The 22,612-nt window shown below is 32.0% G+C and overlaps 1 protein-coding gene across 1 annotated transcript; it reads left to right on the top strand.

Annotated features, from left to right (window-relative positions):
* The first annotated feature begins 11,786 nt into the window (after positions 1-11,786).
* Positions 11,787-21,095, top strand: LOC139900799 (uncharacterized). Its single transcript, XM_071883552.1, has 2 exons — positions 11,787-12,354; positions 20,725-21,095. The coding sequence occupies exons 1-2, from the start codon at positions 11,787-11,789 to the stop codon at positions 21,093-21,095; spliced, it is 939 nt and encodes a 312-aa protein (XP_071739653.1).
* The last annotated feature ends 1,517 nt before the right edge of the window (positions 21,096-22,612 follow it).

Here is a 22,612-nt window from a genome sequence, read left to right as displayed (position 1 = left end):
GTCCACATAATTCAACGCTGGCAATTATCATGTCCACATAATTCAATAATAATCCGCAGAACTTCTGTCTGCATAATAATTCATTCGAGGAATGTTTTGCTTGTGTCTATCTCGTCAAACATTTATAAAAGCATTTCATGTATTCGCAGTACAAAACATATTTCAAATGCATTTAATAAAGCAGTTGTAAAAACAGCGCATGTATTCTCAGTCCCAAAAATGTAAAGAGTAAAAGGGAGCAAATGAAACTCACGCATATAAATATTGTAAAACAGTTAATAAAGCATTTGCATGTATTCTCAGCCCAAAAATGTAATGATGTAAAAAGGGAGCAAATGAAACTCATGCATATAAATATTGTAAAACAGTTAATAAAGCATTTGCATGTATTCTCAGCCCAAAAATGTAATGATGTAAAAAGAGAGCAAATGAAACTCACACATATAAATATTGTAAAACATTTAAAAAATCATTTGCATGTATTCTCAGCCCAAAAAGGTAAAGAGTAAAAAGGCAAATGAAACTCACTATAATGTATTTTGTAGTAAAAATACATATGACGGCATTGAACAGTTGTAGGGTTGGCCTTGGATTCACGAACCTATATCATTTGTATTTGCATATCCATTAAAACATATAATGGAAATTTCATAATCTCATTTATTAATTATATAATATTTATGTGTTTGTAGTTATATAAGTTTTATACTAAATTCCATTTGAAAACATATCTTATTTATATATATATATTATATCTTATGTTATATATGTTTATTTAGTATATATATTTAAAATAATTATTATCTATACAATTAGTTATATTACCATATCTATATCTATCTATATGTTTAGTATTAAATGTAAAATTCAATAATTTGTTATAAAAAATTATATGTTTGATATATGGTTATATAGTTAGAATATGTGTAATAAGTATATTTCATGTACATTATTTATCGATTAAAAAAATGATAGTTTTGATAATATTAATGATAATACATGTGATAATAATAATGATAATAATGATATTAACAATAATAATAATAATACTACCTTAAGAAGCAAGCTCTTCAAAAAAATAAAGATAGGCCTCTGCATGGACTCGAACTCGAGACCTCTCGCTCAACGCAAACACCACATCCTAACCACTGATCTATTAACGTTTTTCTGATCTACTTAGGAATCTAATAGGTTATAACCATCGAAATTGTATCTAATCTTTCATTCATCATCACCAACATCATAATCACCAACATCATAACTTCATTATCATCATCACCTCATCTTATCTTCATTTTCTATCATGACTCACATGAACTATCATTATCATCGTTTATATCATAATACCATCATCACTTTAATCATCTACTATGGTCATAATCAAATCATCATAACATCACCAAATTTATTTATCCATCTGTTTCAGCCCTTAAGTAGATCAATTGGGCCTCGATCTGATATACACAGAATCTCGGCTCAATAAGCCAACGAAACATGGCCCATCAAGCTAATAATCACAACCCGTTAATGAAATTACTAAACCCATTCAATCTAGATTGTTTTAGACTTGTATATGCTCGTTTGTAAGTCTAATACCAACTGCTAGAGAACAAAGGAAAACGTATGTAATTATTGGTATTACATCATCATCAAATCGTCACTCCTTAACTTTATCAATATCAATATGGCCTAATCTTCCTAAATAATATTATACAGTAGGATAAAATTTTCACCTAGTGCTTCGGCAAATTGAAAAAATATAAGTGGCCCCATCAAAAGGAAAAAAATTCTTGTATGTAAACCGGATAAATCATAGTAACCCTAATTATAATATCGTGCATAAGTATAGAATTATTTAATGGATAGCTCACTACAACATATTCATCATTCATACATCATGGCTAATTCAACAACTTAAGGTAATCATATAATATTATTAATAATAAACAAATACTAATAATAATAATTAATATAGTAATAATCAAAGAATTATAAATGTGTAAATTATTAGCCGTCGTTTACTAAATAAATTCGAGTCCCTATATTCTATATACTTTATTTATATATATGTAGATACTTTTTAAATAATAATAATTATAATATGTTATATTATTTTATTTTACAATTTTAATTCTAATAATTACATCATATAATATTTTTTAAATTATATATATATTTATTTATTTATAAACATATCTATTTACAATTAATTGTTCGTGAATCGTCGGGGATAGGTACTGTAGTGACCCGAACTTTCCATGTTTATATATATATTAAATGAAATTGTTATTTACATGATTAAGTGTTTTCAACATGTTAAGCAATCAAACTTGTTAAGACTTGATTAATTGAAATAGGTTTCATATAGACAATTGACCACCCAAGTTGACCGGTGATTCACGAATGTTAAAACTTGTAAAAACTATACGATGACATATATATGGTTATATATATAGTTAACATGATTTTATTATAAGTATGTATCTTATTAGGTATTTTAACAATGAGTTATATACATAAAAATGAGACTATTAATTTAAGAAACTCGAAAACGATATATATAACGATTATCGTTATAACAACGTCTTACTAGGTACATATGAATCATATTAAGATATTGATACACTTGGTTAATTATGTTAAATGATAAGTAAATATATTATTAAGTGTATTAACAATGAAATACATATGTAAAAATAAGACTACTAACTTAATGATTTCGAAACGAGACATATATGTAACGATTATCGTTGTAACGACATTTAACTGTATATATATCATACTAAGATATATTATATATCATAATATCATGATAATATAACAATTTAACATCTCATTTGTTATAATAAACAATGGGTTAACAACATTCAACAAGATCGTTAACCTAAAGGTTTCAAAACAACATTTACATGTAACGACTAACGATGACTTAACGACTCAGTTAAAATGTATATACATGTAGTGTTTTAATATGTATTCATACACTTTTGAAAGACTTCAAGACACTTATCAAAATACTTCTACTTAACAAAAATGCTTACAATTACATCCTCGTTCAGTTTCATCAACGATTCTACTCGTATGCACCCGTATTCGTACTCGTACAATACACAGCTTTTAGATGTATGTACTATTGGTATATACACTCCAATGATCAGCTCTTAGCAACCCATGTGAGTCATCTAACACATGTGGGAACCATCATTTGGCAACTAGCATGAAATATCTCATAAAATTACAAAAATATGAGTAATCATTCATGACTTATTTACATGAAAACAAAATTACATATCCTTTATATCTAATCCATACACCAACGACCAAAAACACCTACAAACACTTTCATTCTTCAATTTTCTTCATCTAATTGATCTCTCTCAAGTTCTATCTTCAAGTTCTAAGTGTTCTTCATAAATTCCAAAAGTTCTAATTTCATAAAATCAAAAATACTTCCAAGATTGCAAGTTTACTTCCAAGTTTTCTAAATCCATTCCAAGTAATCATCCAAGATCAAGAAACCTTTGTTAATTACAGTAGGTTATCTTTCTAATACAAGTTAATAATCATATTCAAACTTTAATTCAATTTCTATAACTATAACAATCTTATTTCGAGTGGAAATCTTACTTGAAATTGTTTTCGTGTCATGATTATGCTTCAAGAACTTTCAAGCCATCCAAGGATCCTTTGAAGCTAAATCTATTTTTCTCATTTCCAGTAGGTTTATCCAAGGAACTTGAGGTAGTAATGATGTTCATAACATCATTCGATTCATACATATAAAGCTATCTTATTCGAAGGTTTAAACTTGTAATCACTAGAACATAGTTTAGTTAATTCTAAACTTGTTCGCAAATAAAAGTTAGTCCTTCTAACTTGAATTTTAAAATCAACTAAACACATGTTCTATATCTATATGATATGCTAACTTAATGATTTAAAACCTGGAAACACGAAAAACACCGTAAAATCGGATTTACGCTGTCGTAGTAACACCGCGGGCTGTTTTGGGTTAGTTAATTAAAAATTATGATAAACTTTGATTTAAAAGTTGTTATTCTGGAAAAATGATTTTTATTATGAACATGAAACTATATCCAAAAATTATGGTTAAACTCAAAGTGGAAGTATGTTTTCTAAAATGGTCATCTAGACGTCGTTCTTTCGACTGAAATGACTACCTTTACAAAAATGACTTGTAACTTAATTTTCTGACTATAAACCTTTACTTTTTCTGTTTAGATTCATAAAATAGAGTTCAATATGAAACCATAGCAATTTGATTCACTCAAAACGGATTTAAAATGAAGAAGTTATGGGTAAAACAAGATTGGATAATTTTTCTCATTTTAGCTACGTGAAAATTGGTAACAAATCTATTCCAATCATAACTTAATCAACTTGTATTGTATATTATGTAATCTTGAGATACCATAGACACGTATACAATGTTTCGACCTATCATATCGACACATCTATATATATTTCAGAACAACCATAGACACTCTATATGTGAATGTTGGAGTTAGCTATACAAGGTTGAGGTTGGTTCCAAAATATATATAGTTTGAGTTGTGATCAATACTGAGATACGTATACACTGGGTCGTGGATTGATTCAAGATAATATTTATCGATTTATTTCTGTACATCTAACTGTTGACAACTAGTTATAGGGTACTAACGAGGACAGCTGACTTAATAAACTTAAAACATCAAAATATATTAAAAGTGTTGTAAATATATTTTGAACATACTTTGATATATATGTATATATTGTTATAGGTTCGTGAATCAACCAGTGGCCAAGTCTTACTTTCCGACGAAGTAAAAATCTGTGAAAGTGAGTTATAGTCCCACTTTTAAAATCTAATATTTTTGGGATGAGAATAAATGCAGGTTTTATAAATGATTTACAAAATAGACACAAGTACGTGAAACTACATTCTATAGTTGAATTATCGAAATCGAATATGCCCCTTTTTATTAAGTCTGGTAATCTAAGAATTAGGGAACAGACACCCTAATTGACGCGAATCCTAAAGATAGATCTATTGGGCCTAACAAACCCCATCCAAAGTACCGGATGCTTTAGTACTTCGAAATTTATATCATATCCGAAGGGTGTCCCGGAATGATGGGGATATTCTTAAATATGCATCTTGTTAATGTCGGTTACCAGGTGTTCACCATATGAATGATTTTTATCTCTATGTATGGGATGTGTATTGAAATATGAAATCTTGTGGTCTATTGTTACGATTTGATATATATAGGTTAAACCTATAACTCACCAACATTTTTGTTGACGTTTAAAGCATGTTTATTGTCAGGTGAATACTAAGAGCTTCCGCTGTTGCATACTAAAATAAGGACAAGATTTGGAGTCCATGTTTGTATGATATTGTGTAAAAACTGCATTCAAGAAACTGATTTCGATGTAACATATTTGTATTATAAACCATTATGTAATGGTCGTGTGTAAACAGGATATTTTAGATTATCATTATTTGATAATCTACGTAAAGCTTTTTAAACCTTTATTTATGAAATAAAGGTTATGGTTTGTTTTAAAAATGAATGCAGTCTTTGAAAAACGTCTCATATAGAGGTCAAAACCTCGCAACGAAACTCCACGTGTTTTAGTATATAGGGGAAATGTGTGTGGAGATCATACCTCTTTCATATGTCACTCAATTGGATATTGTTTTTCAATAAAGGCGATTTATATATTTAATCCAAAACTTTTAACAAATCTATCAACTTATATAAAAGAGAGATTAGATTAGCTTAGTTGTTATTAGTCCCAAATTAATAGCATCCGATGCCAAATGGATACTCCCTCCGTCCCATAATAAATGTTATGTTTAACTTTTCAAGGTCTTACTGTCAGAATTTTGACTTCAAATATTTATATTTGTGTTATGTAGTATTTGATGAAACTTATATGAATAGATTCGGTTTTAAAATGTGTTTTCATTGATATAAGTTTCATCAAATGTTATATAACACAAACAAAAATATTGGAAGTCAAAAGTATAGAAGTAAGAGCTTGAAAAGTCAAACATGACACTTATTGTGAAACGGATGGAGAATTACACTTTACACATGTCAAATTAACAGAATTTATGATTATAACAAATAATGATATTTAATGATAATTAACAAGTTATAAAAAAACATTAGTTGACCACTAATGCATCTAATGATATTTATTTAATGATAATTAACAAATTACACATGTCAAAGGCTGTAATCAAGATGGTTAATATCGATTCCAATATCAATTTTTTATTCTATTATTGTTCAATGTTCAATTCGTTGATTTTTTGTATATTTTTATAAACATATTAAAGAAATTATCGTTAAAAATTATCAGACTTTATTGATTATTCACATAATTTTAGAAACATGTTGAAATTAGCCTACTGTATTGATGATTCGATTCTATTAATGCCAATATATATCGATGTCTTACCAATTTTAAAGCCAGTCAAATTCAATAAAAAAATGGAAGAACTGTTCCGTAAATTATGCAATAGTGATATCGATCCAATTTAAAATTAGAGATGATTATAATCGTGATTTATTCTCAATTTATACTTGATTTCAATGCGATTTTCTACTATAAATATATCGGTAATTAGCAGCACAATTATTCAAAACATTTATCTTTTTCTCTTATATAACTAATTTATACTATAATATATCAAAGCATTTATCTTTTTCTCTTATGTTATTAATATGTAGTTATCGAAATTAGCAGGTACATATATCATATCACATAGCAAAACCAATATATGACAATTTTTTGAGCAGCCGTGCATCGCATGGGCTCAAAACATAATCTATCTATCTATATAGATAAAAGAGAGATTAGATTAACTTAGTTGTCATTAGCTCCATATTAGTAGCATCTCATGACAAGTGGAAATTACACATGTATAATTAACATAATTTATGATTTTAATAATAAATAATGATAATTAACAAGTTATGGATCACGTCAATAACAAGTTATGAAAAATCGCTAATTATCGAAGGCATATTAAATAATGATAATTATTGATACATAGCAGTCATGTTTAATGGGTAAATTTTAACTTCCTTTTATCTCAATTAATTTTTGTTACTGTTTGTTTCTAAATGATCCATTTTAGTCTAAATGTGTCTCCCGTCCGTAACAACAACAACAACAACAAACCCAATCCCACATGCGTGAGGTATGGGGGAGGTGAGGCGTAGACAATCTTTCCTCTATCCTAGAATAAAGAGAAATTATTTCTCCACCCCGAGTGAAACACTCATAAGAGTAGAGAAAGTCCTCCCTCTCTCTGTTCGATGGATAAATTTTAACTTCTATCTCAATTAATTTTTGTTACTGTTTGTTTCTAAATGATCCATTTTAGTCTAAATGTGCCTCCCGTACGTAAATCGTATCTATTTTGTTATTAATAGGTAGTTATCGAAATCAACAGGTACATACATCATATCACTTATCAAAACCAATATATAACGGTTTTTGAGTAGCCGTGCATCGCACGGGCTCAAAATCTAATATATACATATAGCTCACTTGCTCTTCAACCCATAACATGACTTCATGCTTAAAGAACATTGCAATACCGGTAAGTCAATTTTCCTTTAGTATCTAATTTGATATTATCATTATTTAGATCACACATGTATACTAGTTTTATTTGACATTCATATGCACAATTTTAGATAACTATCGATTAACTTTATACATGGTTCATGAGATAATTTAAACATAAACTAATAGAAATATTAAATAAAGCTTGAATTCTAACAATACATAAGAAATTTCACTAGACTATGATATTGGTCTTGACTTTTTGGATTTGAGAAAACAAGACTTGGTTTTCTTGATGTAGTAGAAGTGCTTTTCTTCTAAGCTTTTCATTCTCTTCAATCATGCATTGATTTTGAATGTACAACTTCAAGTTCTTCATTACCATCTTTCTTTTCAACATTACAAACAAGACCTTTGTATTTTTTCTTGAATTTTCCGTACCCATAACTCCTTTCCTGTTACATTAAACAAAAAATGATCTCAACTAAGGCCTAATAAGTATGTTTCAAAGAACATAGTTATACAAACGAGTTTTTACTGTATAGGTTACCGAGTATATATACGGTTTAACCAGTTATCGGATGAACATGGTTGCTTATTCATATCGAAATTAGTGAACCGCCAAATGGTAAATGAATTCCGAGATATGTTCGGTTTGTATAATGATATATTAGTGAGAGTCCACACATTGTGTAGCTAAAATAACAATTTAGAAGAAAGAGTAACTAACCTTGGTAAATGGTGAAAGTTAAAATTTGATTTTGTGAACTGTTGAGAAGTGAGATATGAAGGATGATATAAGTATTCCTTCGAGTTGTCAAGACACATCTGTTCACCTTTTAAGTAACTCCAATGTGTGTTATATAGGGATTATTATAGATAGATTTGTATCAAATGGAGAGAATGAGATAACAAGTAGTTACATATATATAGGCCAATTGGAGAATGGTAATTAAGTATGAGGGGTAAAATGGAAATTTGATTATAATTGACACTATTTCTAAATCTCTTATCACACATTTACATGTTTGACCACCAATTGTCTTGGACCAATTTAAAACATTAAAACATAATGATGAAAAGAGGACTCATAATTACAAGGACCAAATAAAAAGAGGATCAACCTCCTTCCGATTCCCATTTTCACAAATCACAAGTGGTAGTAAAAAGTGATCAAATGTAACACTCAATCACACACAATAGAGAGTTCTCATTTGTACTTTCATCCTTTCTTGATCGAAGTTTTCACTCCAAAGACTAAAAAACACGTAGTAGGACCCAAATAAAGATATACCCTTTACCTAGTACATTTTTTAATCTAAAACGATTATGTTATAGTAGCATGTACTTCATGCATTAAACTTTGTATCTTGTCTTGAGTTCTTTAGTTTAAACAAGGTTAGCCCAAATTAACCAACTTTATACTCTTTTTGAAACCTTTATTCTTGGCTTGGATCCTAAAACCTTCTCTTTTTGTTCTTTAGTTACCATGAATAGTCATGATTGGGGTTCCATTTTAGTCTTGTGTACTCATTGAGATGAAATAATGATGGTAGCTAATGACAACTCATTTTCATTGTTGAATTCAACCTTGGGATGCTTGCTTGGTTACTTTGGAGAATATACCTTACTGATCATAATTAAAGGGTATCTTTGTCTTTTTAGAAAGAAAAAAAAGAAGCAAAATGCACATTTCTATGAAATAAAGATATTACTAGTAGTATTTTACTAGGTAACAATAAGAAAGTTACAAACATTCTATCATCTTTTACTAAAGAAGCATAAACACGCCGAAATCTATCTAGTAACCGAATGTATCTTCTGTAGTGGAATTGGAAAGCTCTTGTGTGTAAACGAAGTATATGGGTAGTTTGATAAGAAGGTGAAGAACAAAATTACCTAGAAAAATCTTACTGTCTCTTAAGTAAAGTAACCATAAAACAAAAAGGAAAGTTAATTGGGCGATGAAAGTTAAAAGAGCACATTACATATTTGACAAATACCCAGAACAAATTAATTTGTTTAATAGAAAAATATCACTTTTACTGAACAACTCAAGTTTTCTCTTCTAGTTATCTGGAGAAAGAAAATATCTTTAAGCAAATGTACACGACCTAATCAGATTATTTCATAATCGTTTCTAACCCTTTCTTTGACCACCTCAAGATATTCTGCTAGTAAAATTTAAATCTGAAACCTCTTGTGAGGATGTAAAGTTAAAAATCGCATGCTTAAACAACAACCAACAATCAATGTTAGTTGATCACCCAAATACCTACACTAATAACTAGTCAACCTAAAAAATGCAATTGTCATGGTTTTTCAATTAGGAGAAAATTTAACCCATGGGATCAAAGTAGAGATTCTCTATTATTAATATCGTGCAATGCATCCAAGATTCAAGAATTCTTTTTTCTTTGAGCGGCGATATCGATATTGAATGCATCATTTGTCACCCTCTTTTATTTAATTTTCAACTTCTTTTTTCATCTTTTCTACTCTTATCGTCTGATTTTCTCTATTCTAGTTACAATCTCTATTTTTTAACAGATCTATTCGCCACCTTACCTTTTCATCTTCTCCGGTGAGCCACGGCGGGATCAAACGCCAATTTCCTCCATGGTAGGCAACACGCATAATATTCCGCTCAGGAACGGGTGGATTTCCAAAGAGAGACGTAAGAAAAAAACTGTGTATCGCAAACTCGATTTACCTTTTGAGAAGGTTCCGGATAAACAGAAAGAGTATTTCTATGTTACTAATTTCCCAGTTTATGCAAACATCCAATCCTTATGGGATATTTTTGATCGTTATGGTTGCCTTGTTGAAGTTTTCATAGCGAAAAAATTGGCTAAATCAGGGAAACGTTTCGCTTTCATTCGTTTTATGGGGGTGAAGAATCTGATCGTGATGGAAAACAGATTAGCGGACGTGTGGATGGATTCCTTTCATCTATATATCGAGGCTGCTAAATCATCTCGTTCAGCAACAAATCCTTCTTTGTCTAAGGTGCACACTTCGCCTCCTATTGTTCACAAACAGGCGTCTAATCCTCCTTTGTCTAAGACGCACACTTGGCCTCCTGTTGTTCACAAACAGGCTTCTACTAAGTCTTATGTTCCAAAGCAGGCCGATAAGACTGGTGGTGAATCGTCAACTTCGTCCAAAAAGTGTGTTCTGGATGACGCAGACTTGGTCACTGTCCAACCTAAAGACTTCATCGTTTTGGCCAAGTTGAAGGATCTTACTACATTATCGCTGATTTATAAACTGGTTTTCGCAGAAGGTTTTGAAGATGTGAAAATCCAATACATCGGTGGTTATTGGTTGTGGTTCAAGTTCTCATCCCTGTTCAGCTGCTTGGCCTTTAAAGGCAATGAAAATCTTAAGCCATTGTTTTCATCCATCAAAGATGCTTTTGACAATTTCATTGTCGATGAACGAATTATCTGGGTGGAAATCACAGGCCTCCCAACATGTGCGTGGGGAACGAAGGTTTTCAAAAAGGTTGCTTCCCTTGCAGGACGTTTTCTCTTCTTTGAATCAAATAGAAAAATTCCTCTGTCCTCGGGGCGTGTTTGTATTGCTACTCACTCAAAAAAGGTTGTCTCTATGAGTGAGGTTATTAACATTAGTGCCATTGATGTTGATATCATATTACAGGAAGTCGGGACGTGGGCATTTGATCTTGATAGTACTCTCGATTTAAATGAGTCTGTTTCTGGTGAATCTGAATTGAATACCGTATAATATGAGGAATCTGATGAATCCGTGGAGAGTGTTGATTCTGATCCATTAAAAGAGTTTGACGGGATTAATTTGGGTGATAATTCGTCTGATGGTAATAGTTCAAAATGGTCTGATGGTGCTTCGGTAATTGTTGGTCAACAGCAAGACCAAACTCTCAATTCTGCAGATTCCAATACGAGTACTAAACCTATTGCTGCAGTTAGCTCCAGTTTACCAAATCCACCGGGTTACTCGAAAATTATTCATCCTGCGTCGTCTGATTCGAGCGCATCAGTCAAGTGTTACACTCCGGTATTTCATTCTTATCCCTTCAGTAAATGTACGGGGGCTACGAATTTTAATGATGACGCTGGTAACTTTATTGAAGTTGGGGACATGCTTGGCTATAATTTAAGAAATTGTACAAACTTCGTAGGAAACGATCGTGCAAATCATGGTTTCCTATGAAGATCATATCCTTGAATTGTTGCGGGTCGAAAGACCATGTGAAACGTAAATGGATCCGTCAGGTTTGCACATCCTCTAACGTGCAATTTTTAGGTCTTCAAGAATCGAAGATGTCTAGGCTAAATTTGTTTCGTTTAAAGTCGATTTGGGGTAATAGCCAATTCGATTATGCTGTCTCTCTATCTAGGGGTTTCTCGGGTGGTATTGTTTCTATTTGGGATCCAAATGCCTTCATCAAAGATAGAATTTGGTGCGATGATAATTTTGTTATTGTTAAAGGCAAATGGGTTCGGGAAGACATGAATGTGTTCATGGTTAATGTTTACGCCTCTCAACCCGTTTCTGAAAAGGCGGCCCTTTGGAATAAATTATCCGCTTTCATGTCTTCTAATGTAGGCGAGTACATTTTATTTGGTGATTGGAATTTGGTTCGGGTGGATAACGAAAGAAGCAAGTCAGAATTTTGTATTCTAGACGCTTCTAATTTCAATCACTTCGTTGATTCTAATCTTTTGCACGAGGTCCCCCTTGGTGGTCTTCAATATACTTGGCGTAACAAAGCAGGTAACAAACTTAGCAAAATTGATCGTTTTTTTGTTACTAACTGATAAGGCTAAAAAGGAACATATATTTCATAGCATTATCCCCCAAGAAAGACAGGATTTTAGTTGTAATTGTTCCATATTCAAGTAATATTCGTTTATATTTAATAAGTGCGAAGACAAAAGGCGAAAACGAAGAATTGAAGACGGAAAGGTCCAAAATGCTCAAATGTACAAGATACAATTAAAGTGGTTCAAATTATTGATGAAGAACGTCTAAAAATGACAAGAGTACAAGTTGCGGAACGCAAAGTACACGATATAAAATAATACGCGAAGACGTCCGAAAATCCGGAACCGGGACCCGAGCCAAGAAGAAACGCGCGACGCAACGGACCAAAAATATCTAGTCTACTATGCATATAAATATAATATAATATATAAATAATTATTAAAATTATTTATATTTTATTTATATTTAATATTATGTCGGAAAGCTATGAGACAAATCAATGTGAGCTGTCCAGGGTGGCCATGCGACTCGCATGGCCAGAAGGCTATTTCCCATGTGAGTCGCATGAGGATCAGAATCAGGCCTGGTCTATAAATTTGCCAGTTTTCGTTCGTTTTTACACACACCACACACATAATAATAATAATACTCTGTAATAAATAAATATATATATAATATATATAGTATAGTGTAGTTTTATATTAGATTAGTTCGGGTTATGTAAAGGTTATTTTACGGGTTTTAAAGTCGGAGCTCTGTCCGTGTAACACTACGCGATAAATAATCAATGTAAGCTATGTTCTTCTTTTTAAATTAATGTCTCGTACTTAAGTTATTATTATGCTTATTTGAGCCAAAGTAATCATGATGTTGGACTAAATATTAAAGACGGGGTTATTGGGCTTTGTACCTTAATTGGGGTTTGGACAAAAGAACGACACTTGTGGAAATTAGACTATGGGCTATTAATGGGCTTTATATTTGTTTAACTAAATGAAAGTTTGTTAATGTTAATATAAAGATTTACAATTGGGCGTCCCTATAAATTACCATATACACTCAATCGGACACGATGGGCGGGGTATTTACTTACTTTGATATCGCTCTAGTAATCTCGAGTATCATCTACGTCATTTTTGATTTCTAGTTTTTTGTTTATAGTAGCACTATCCCGAATAATCGTTCATTTAACCGTACACGGGAATGGATTAATAGCCACTAGAATAATTAAAACAGGGGTGAAATTACATTCAAGGGTAATTGGTGTAATTGTTAACAAAGTAGTAAAACCTTGGTTTACACGCAGTCGATAACCTGGTGTATTCATTAAACAAAGTATTAAAACCTTGTTACAATTCGAATCCCCAATTAGTTGGAATATTTAACTTCGGGTATAATAATAATTTGACGAGGACACTCGCACTTTATATTTATGACTGATGGACTGTTATGGACAAAAACCAGACGGACAGATTAAATAATCCAGGACAAAGGACAATTAACCCATGGGCATAAAACTAAAATCAACACGTCAAACATCATGATTACGGAAGTTTAAATAAGCATAATTCTTTTATTTAATATTTAATTTCCTTTATTTTATATTTAATTGCACTTCTAATTATCGCACTTTTATTTATTGTTATTTAATCGCACTTTTAATTATCGTACTTTTTAATTATCGCAATTTTATTTTATCGCACTTTTATTATTCGCAATTTCATTATCGTTATTTACTTTACGCTTTAATTTAAGTCTTGTATTTATTTTATATTTTACATTAGGTTTTAACTGCGACTAAAGTCTTAAAATCGACAAACCGGTCATTAAACGGTAAAAACCCCCCTTTTATAATAATATTACTACTTATATAATTATATATATTTTATATAAATATAGTTAAAAATATAGTAAGTATCACCAGCTCCCTGTGGAACGAACCGGACTTACTAAAAACTACACTACTCTACGATTAGGTACACTGCCTATAGTGTTGTAGCAAGGTTTAGGTATATCCCATCCGTAAATTAATAAAACTTGTGTCATATTTTGTAGTATTTTGTATTAAAAATAATACTATTTCGTACCCTCACGCTACCACATCAAGTTTTTGGCGCCGCTGCCGGGGAGTCGGCGAAACTATCTATTTTTCATTTTTGTATATATATATTTATTATTTTTAGAAAAACAATATAAAATCCTAAAAATTAAAAAATTTAAAAATCTAAAAATTTAAAAAATTAAAACCGAAAAGAAAAAAAATATATATATTTTTATATAATTTTAAGATTTTTATTATCAAATATTTCTATTTTTAGTTTTATAAAAATATTAAGTTTTTATTTAAATTATATATATATTTTATTTAATATTTAAAACAGAAAATATAAATAAATATAAATAATACGGTTGAGCCTGTCATTTGACCCCCCTCATTTGAACCGGCTCTGGAGGTCATGCGACTCGCATGACCCTTAGCCTGAACCCCATGAGAGTCGCATGAGGGGTCTGACAGGGCCACATACAACCCTACTTTCGCATTAAATACGGTATTTTATTTATTATTATTAATATAAACCCTAATTAGTTTATTAATTTAATATTAATTAGTTTTAATTCTTAATTAATTTGTATTTTACTTTTAATTAGTTTTATTAATATATAAATTAATATCTTTAATAAATAATAATATAAAAATAATATTTTTTTTTTTATAAAAATTATTCTTTTTCTCAACTTTTTATATATTTTTATATTTTGTATCTTTTAGTCGTTTAGCGTAATATTTGTATTTTGTCGTTCGTACTTAGTTTTAAATATAGATTTTGCCGTAGTTTATTTTTATATTTCTAGATTTTTAGGTTTGCCGTAAAATCCCTTAAGTACTTATTCCTTAGACTAAGATTTAGGTGCTTTAGAATTTTGCGACGCCATTTTTCGTACGACTTTCTTACTTTTATTTTTCGACGTCTATTTTTCTACCTTTTTATTTTTCGACACTTTTCGACGCGCAATCTATTTCTTTCTATTTTCTCGACACTCTAGTTTTTAGGACCTAGAATTTTCTCTATTTCTTATCTAATATCTCAAACAGAAAGAAAAATTATTTAAGCGGTTAAATTAATGGACGTTGACATTTTTCTGGTTCGTAGTAATAGTTGGATTTGTTAGTGGCTAGTTGTGGGCTTCCGATTTAAAGGGTCCTGGCTACCTGCTGCATCTTTTGGCTATTCGAAACGTGGGCAAAATCAGAAAAGTCTATTAATTGGACAACTTATATAAGTTTTTCTATTTTTATAACTAATAGGATAATTCGTGAATGCACCACATTGTAGCTAAAATTTGGCCATCGCAATAAAATGGAAAATTTTGAAAACAAGGCCTTGGAAACTCTTTTTGAACTCCAAAATCAATTAAATCAATACTCTCAACCGAGTGTTGATGACAATTCGGTCAGTCAATCTTGGATCGCGAACGACGAAACAATAACTGGTTGTGAAATCTGTGGAGATTATCACTCAACATGGGAATGTTACTATTACGTTCCTACTGAAAATTACGCACCCACAGAACCTGAATGGAACGATTATGAAGAACACAATTCTAATTGGGATTATTCCCAAGAAGATATTCAAACTCAACAACCAGAAGAACTTGAAGATTCTTTAGATTATATGAGAATCAAACTCGAAGAACTTGATGCTCAAAAGGAACAAATGAGAGAGTTTGTAAATAGGCAAGCTGAAACTCTATCAGATTACACACCTGTTGATCTGAGGAGTATTGTGCAAGAAAATCTCAAATCATCGAATTTTGATGAATTCGAGAGCTCCGAAATCACCAACTATCCCGATGATAATTCTTATTCAGCCTTACCAATTTCACAACATATCGACACATTAGCCTCTACCGACGAAGAAGATGTAAGGGTAACAAATTGGTACTCTTGGGAAAACGATAACGTTGAAAATTTTACCCCCGAGACCAAACCGAACTTCACCATTCCACAACCTCCTAACCCAATATTCTCAATAGACGAGTCATCTACTGAAGATGAACCACGAGCTGTAATAGATAATGACACCTCGAATTTCACCCAATTGGGTAATAGAGGTGAAACCTTTGATTCCGAGAATGAACGGAAGGAAATATTAGAAATTGTCCACCCTATAGATATAAGTATGTCGGTGTATATCGATCCATTTGACCAAGAACCAGAAAAGAGACATATCCATTTACTAAAAGCTACACTTAAAAAAGAATTAAGTAGTGACGATCGGGTGAGTCTAAACTTTAAACCCATTGATATATTATACACCACCCGAGATATAAATAACTGGCTCACTATTCTAATTCGTGGAACTTATTCTACCGACTTCACATGTCGTCAGCTAAGTGTGGGGAAGTCTAATCCCACTTAACGTTAAAATAGGGGTTAGGGTTAGTGCATAACTCGTTAATAACCATGCATGATAAGTTAGGGTAAAATATGTATTTTCAAAAAAATTAGCAAACAGTTCAGAAAAGCAACCATTTTTGAAGAAAAACATGTGTGATAAAACAAAAAGGAAGGAACGATGAGGCGCGTCATCTATCATTCGACGAGCTTTGTAAGTACAAACTAGGTATTCTTAATCACTTTTCTACACTAATCACCCTCATGAATTTATAATTAGAGTCTGATTTCATGCAAATGAGGGCATTGCATGATCTCAAGTGTGGGGAAGGGTTATAAATTCTCTCGGGTTTACACTTGGTTTATTTGCCAAATTTTGGGAAAATTTGAAAAAAATTTCAACTAAATGAAGTCAAAATCATGTTTATACATATTTATGAACGATGAAAACTAGGTGATAATACCGAAATTATCGTTACCTCGAAAAGGACATAAATTGAGAAACAACCAAAAACGCTTGAATTCATTTAAAATGGAATAAATGAGAATAAAAAGGCAAAGAAAGAAACTAAGTGTGGGGAGAATGTACCAAGTTATTCAATTAAAAACTATCTATCACATGTTTCTGTAAAGTTATTGCAGGTGTTTTTGTTTTGGACTAAATTAACTGTTTTACCCGATGAAAAAAAAGAATAGATGGATCTACACGATGAATCAATTCCATCATTAAAAGGAAGTAAAGTCTTCCGAAAAAGACACGCACTTCTTGATTTAGGTCATGAAGTTGTCGTCCAGACCAGCTGTAGGATGACGAAAAATCTAGAAAAGTCATCTCTAAAATCAGCTGGAAATCCACGGACCTCAGCATCAAACAGGGTCGCCAAGTGGTCAGATTTATCCTAACCATGAGAAGGATTTATCTCGTACAATGGGGGGGTACCGTGCAAATTAGCTTGATAAGACTAATGAATCAGATCCCCAGAAAGGATAATCTCCTTTAAAGATCAAAAATCAGCTTTTAAGCCTGATATTACTCAATCCTTGAGATTGACCTTAAAGATTGAGAATTCAAACTCATGGAATTCGATGATATCTAAACTCGAGCTTGAACGAGAAAATATTTTGATAAAAATTACAAACCGATTTGTTTTCTGAAAACCCATTTTCAATGCGTTCATTACCATTGAACGTAAAATCCTAGGAATTCACCTGGAATTCATTAGGTCACCTGAACCAAATCGGGTGTCAACCGTAAGAACGGTGGTTGCATAGCATGGTCGAAGACAGGACCTTGTGCCAGACCGAAAAATCAAAGGATGATCTTTACTATTGCTCCTACCAAGGATAGTTCTAGCATCCGACACGTTAATTAGACCATGAACAAATGCATGTCATTAGACATTGCCTTAACAGTTTCTTGTTCATCGCTTTCCTTTACAACCGGACGGTAGTTTACCGAAAGGTAATATACGGAACAAGTAAACTGGATGTGTGCTTCCGATACCGGGATAGCAGTGGATTACACGAACCTAAAAGTTTTAAGCCAAAATATTGATCCACAAATATATTTTGCAACACCGATGATGGATCAAATCAGAAAACTTGTCTAGGGTAAAATCTAGCTTGAATTTTAAAAGATCAAATGTTTTCATAAAGATCCAATTTCCTTAAGGATCTACATTTTTATAGTCATGTGGGACTGTAAACCACCTTTCAAATGTGCACTTTGCTTTGAAAACCGAAAGTAAATCGGCTATTTGATTGTAAGTGTCGTTGACCTAAACCCAAGGCAACTGTGGATGACACACCCACCTTTAACCATGGTTCTATCATTACTATCATTGTTTATACCGCTCTATCAAAATCACTGATGTACAAAGTGTGAAGAATAAAGAAGTGATTCGTGTGATGTATTATATTATTTCAAGACTGTATTGCTTGAGGACAAGCAACGTTCAAGTGTGGGGATATTGATAAGGCTAAAAAGGAACATATATTTCATAGCATTATCCCCCAAGAAAGACAGGATTTTAGTTGTAATTGTTCCATATTCAAGTAATATTCGTTTATATTTAATAAGTGCGAAGACAAAAGGCGAAAACGAAGAATTGAAGACGGAAAGGTCCAAAATGCTCAAATGTACAAGATACAATTAAAGTGGTTCAAATTATTGATGAAGAACGTCTAAAAATGACAAGAGTACAAGTTGCGGAACGCAAAGTACACGATATAAAATAATACGCGAAGACGTCCGAAAATCCGGAACCGGGACCCGAGCCAAGAAGAAACGCGCGATGCAACGGACCAAAAATATCTAGTCTACTATGCATATAAATATAATATAATATATAAATAATTATTAAAATTATTTATATTTTATTTATATTTAATATTATGTCGGCAAGCTATGAGACAAATCAATGTGAGCTGTCCAGGGTGGCCATGCGACTCGCATGGCCAGAAGGCTATTTCCCATGCGAGTCGCATGAGGATCAGAATCAGGCCTGGTCTATAAATTTGCCAGTTTTCGTTCGTTTTTACACACACCACACACATAATAATAATAATACTCTGTAATAAATAAATATATATATAATATATATAGTATAGTGTAGTTTTATATTAGATTAGTTCGGGTTATGTAAAGGTTATTTTACGGGTTTTAAAGTCGGAGCTCTGTCCGTGTAACACTACGCGATAAATAATCAATGTAAGCTATGTTCTTCTTTTTAAATTAATGTCTCGTACTTAAGTTATTATTATGCTTATTTGAGCCAAAGTAATCATGATGTTGGACTAAATATTAAAGACGGGGTTATTGGGCTTTGTACCTTAATTGAGGTTTGGACAAAAGAACGACACTTGTGGAAATTAGACTATGGGCTATTAATGGGCTTTATATTTGTTTAACTAAATGAAAGTTTGTTAATGTTAATATAAAGATTTACAATTGGGCGTCCCTATAAATTACCATATACACTCAATCGGACACGATGGGCGGGGTATTTATATGTACGAATAATCGTTCATTTAACCGGACACGGGAATGGATTAATAGCCACTAGAATAATTAAAACAGGGGTGAAATTACATTCAAGGGTAATTGGTGTAATTGTTAACAAAGTAGTAAAACCTTGGTTTACACGCAGTCGATAACCTGGTGTATTCATTAAACAAAGTATTAAAACCTTGTTACAATTCGAATCCCCAATTAGTTGGAATATTTAACTTCGGGTATAATAATAATTTGACGAGGACACTCGCACTTTATATTTATGACTGATGGACTGTTATGGACAAAACCAGACGGACAGATTAAATAATCCAGGACAAAGGACAATTAACCCATGGGCATAAAACTAAAATCAACACGTCAAACATCATGATTACGGAAGTTTAAATAAGCATAATTCTTTTATTTAATATTTAATTTCCTTTATTTTATATTTAATTGCACTTCTAATTATCGCACTTTTATTTATTGTTATTTAATCGCACTTTTAATTATCGTACTTTTTAATTATCGCAATTTTATTTTATCGCACTTTTATTATTCGTAATTTCATTATCGTTATTTACTTTACGCTTTAATTTAAGTCTTGTATTTATTTTATATTTTACATTAGGTTTTAACTGCGACTAAAGTCTTAAAATCGACAAACCGGTCATTAAACGGTAAAAACCCCCCTTTTATAATAATATTACTACTTATATAATTATATATATTTTATATAAATATAGTTAAAAATATAGTAAGTATCACCAGCTCCCTGTGGAACGAACCGGACTTACTAAAAACTACACTACTCTACGATTAGGTACACTGCCTATAGTGTTGTAGCAAGGTTTAGGTATATCACATCCGTAAATTAATAAAACTTGTGTCATATTTTGTAGTATTTTGTATTAAAAATAATACTATTTCGTACCCTCACGCTACCACATCACTAACCATATTGTTTCGAGTGTTGATGATTTAAAAGGTGTGGTCATGTCCCGTGGTTCTTCTGATCATTCCCCGATTATGCTTTTTCAAGATAAGGCGGATTTCGGTCCTACCTATTTTAAAGTTTTTGCTTTATGGTTTGATAGACACCATTTTGATGCCATTGTTAGTAACGCTTGGTCTCAAATTAATGTTGATATTAATGCTCCTCTTACTATTAAGTTTAGATCTTTAAAACTTAAACTTAAAGATTGGATCAAACTTTCTAGACTTAATGAATCGGTTCGGTTAAAAGACATCACTAGAAAGATTGATGATCTCGATATCTTGATCGACACGGGGGCTGCCAATTCGTCCCATATTACTGACCGTAACAACTTGTCTCAGGAAAGGAACGACATGAATTAGTTGGAATCGTTTGATTTGCTACAAAAACCGAGAATTAAGTGGGACGTGGAGGGTGACGAGAACTCGAAATTTTTTCATTGTTCTTTTAAGAACAATAGATACCAACAACATATTCAAGGTCTCATGCTAGACGGGTCATGGGTCGTTGATCCTAGCATTATCAAAGATAGATTCTTCGAGTTCTTCAAATCCAAATTCGATGCTGTTAATCAGTCGGTACTGTTTTCTAACATCAGCCCTGAAGTAGTGTTAAATCATGCTGATTCGGTCTTCTTGGAACACACATTTGATGATGAAGAAATTAAAAGGGTGGTATGGGATTGTGGTAGTTCCAAGGCTCCTGGTCCGGATGGTTTTTCTTTTAAATTCATTAAACATTTTTGGGATATTTTATGTCACGATTTATGCAGGGATGTGCGTGAATTTTTTGCTTCATCCGTCATGCCTCAAGGTGCTAATTCAGCTTTTTTTTCTTTAATCCCTAAAGTGAACAATCCGGTCCTCGTTACTGATTTTCGCCCGATCTCTCTGGTTGGTTTCTTTTATAAGGTAATCAAAAAGTTGTTAACGAATCGGTTATCTGTTGTTATTGATAAAACCATCTCTCCCGTTCAGTCAGCATTTATTTCTGGCCGCCAGATTCTTGACGGGCCTTTGATGCTTAGTGAAATTATTGAATGGTTCGAGAAACGCAATAAACAACTTCTTCTCTTTAAAGTTGACTTTGAGAAAGCTTACGACTCTGTTAGTTGGGATTAACTTTTTTTCATGTTACGTTCATTGGGATTTGGTCCAGTTTGGTGTAGTTGGATCTCGGGTTGTCTAAAAATAGCTCGTACATCCGTTCTCGTAAACGGTAGCCCGACTAGAGAATTCCAAATAAAAAGGGGCCTACGTCAAGGCGACCCTCTTAGCCCGTTTCTTTTTATCATTGTCATGGAAGGATTACATTTAGCTCTTAAAAAAGCTATGGATTCTAACTTCATTAAAGGTATTAAAGTCGGGCCTAATTGTAACAACCCAACCCGCAATCCATACGATAAATTTTTTTTTTTTTTTTTACAACACAATTACACGCCAATTAAATATGTAACCCATTTCACGAGTTCTATTTAAAATGCACGACAGTTAATTGTTTACAAAAGGCACGAGGGCCACGAATAAAGTGTAGTACAAGTTTGACCATCTACAATTGATAGTTTATAAACCAAACGACATTCCGAGCATGGTTTGAGACTAAACTACCCAAAACTAGGCCAACTTCCAAAAGCACCAACAAAGCATCATCACGGGACACCTAATGTCCGATAACCCCCTTGCCCTTAACTACGCCTGCATCTAAAAAGATAAACAACGAGAGGGTAAGCTAACGCTTAGTGAATGCAATAATTGTACATATACATATATAATACACCTACTTGCAAGCACTTACACAAATACCTCATACACACAAGCAATTTACATGGCATACCATTGCAAGTATAACACTAAACCCTTCAAGATCACAAGCTAGCATC

Source organism: Rutidosis leptorrhynchoides, chromosome 3, assembly GCF_046630445.1.
Source record: "Rutidosis leptorrhynchoides isolate AG116_Rl617_1_P2 chromosome 3, CSIRO_AGI_Rlap_v1, whole genome shotgun sequence".
NCBI classification, from domain to species: Eukaryota; Viridiplantae; Streptophyta; class Magnoliopsida; order Asterales; family Asteraceae; genus Rutidosis; species Rutidosis leptorrhynchoides.
The sequence above is the reverse complement of the archived record's forward strand: the minus strand, read 5'-3'. Positions and strand labels throughout refer to the sequence as shown.

Excerpts from the sequence above, each read along its gene's own strand:
- LOC139900799 (XM_071883552.1), top strand. The coding sequence starts at position 11,787 with ATGAAGATCATATCCTTGAATTGTTGCGGGTCGAAAGACCATGTGAAA. Across the intron at positions 12,355-20,724 it reads TACTTGGCGTAACAAAGCAG|GTGTGGTCATGTCCCGTGGT; the intron begins GTAACAAACTTA and ends ATGATTTAAAAG.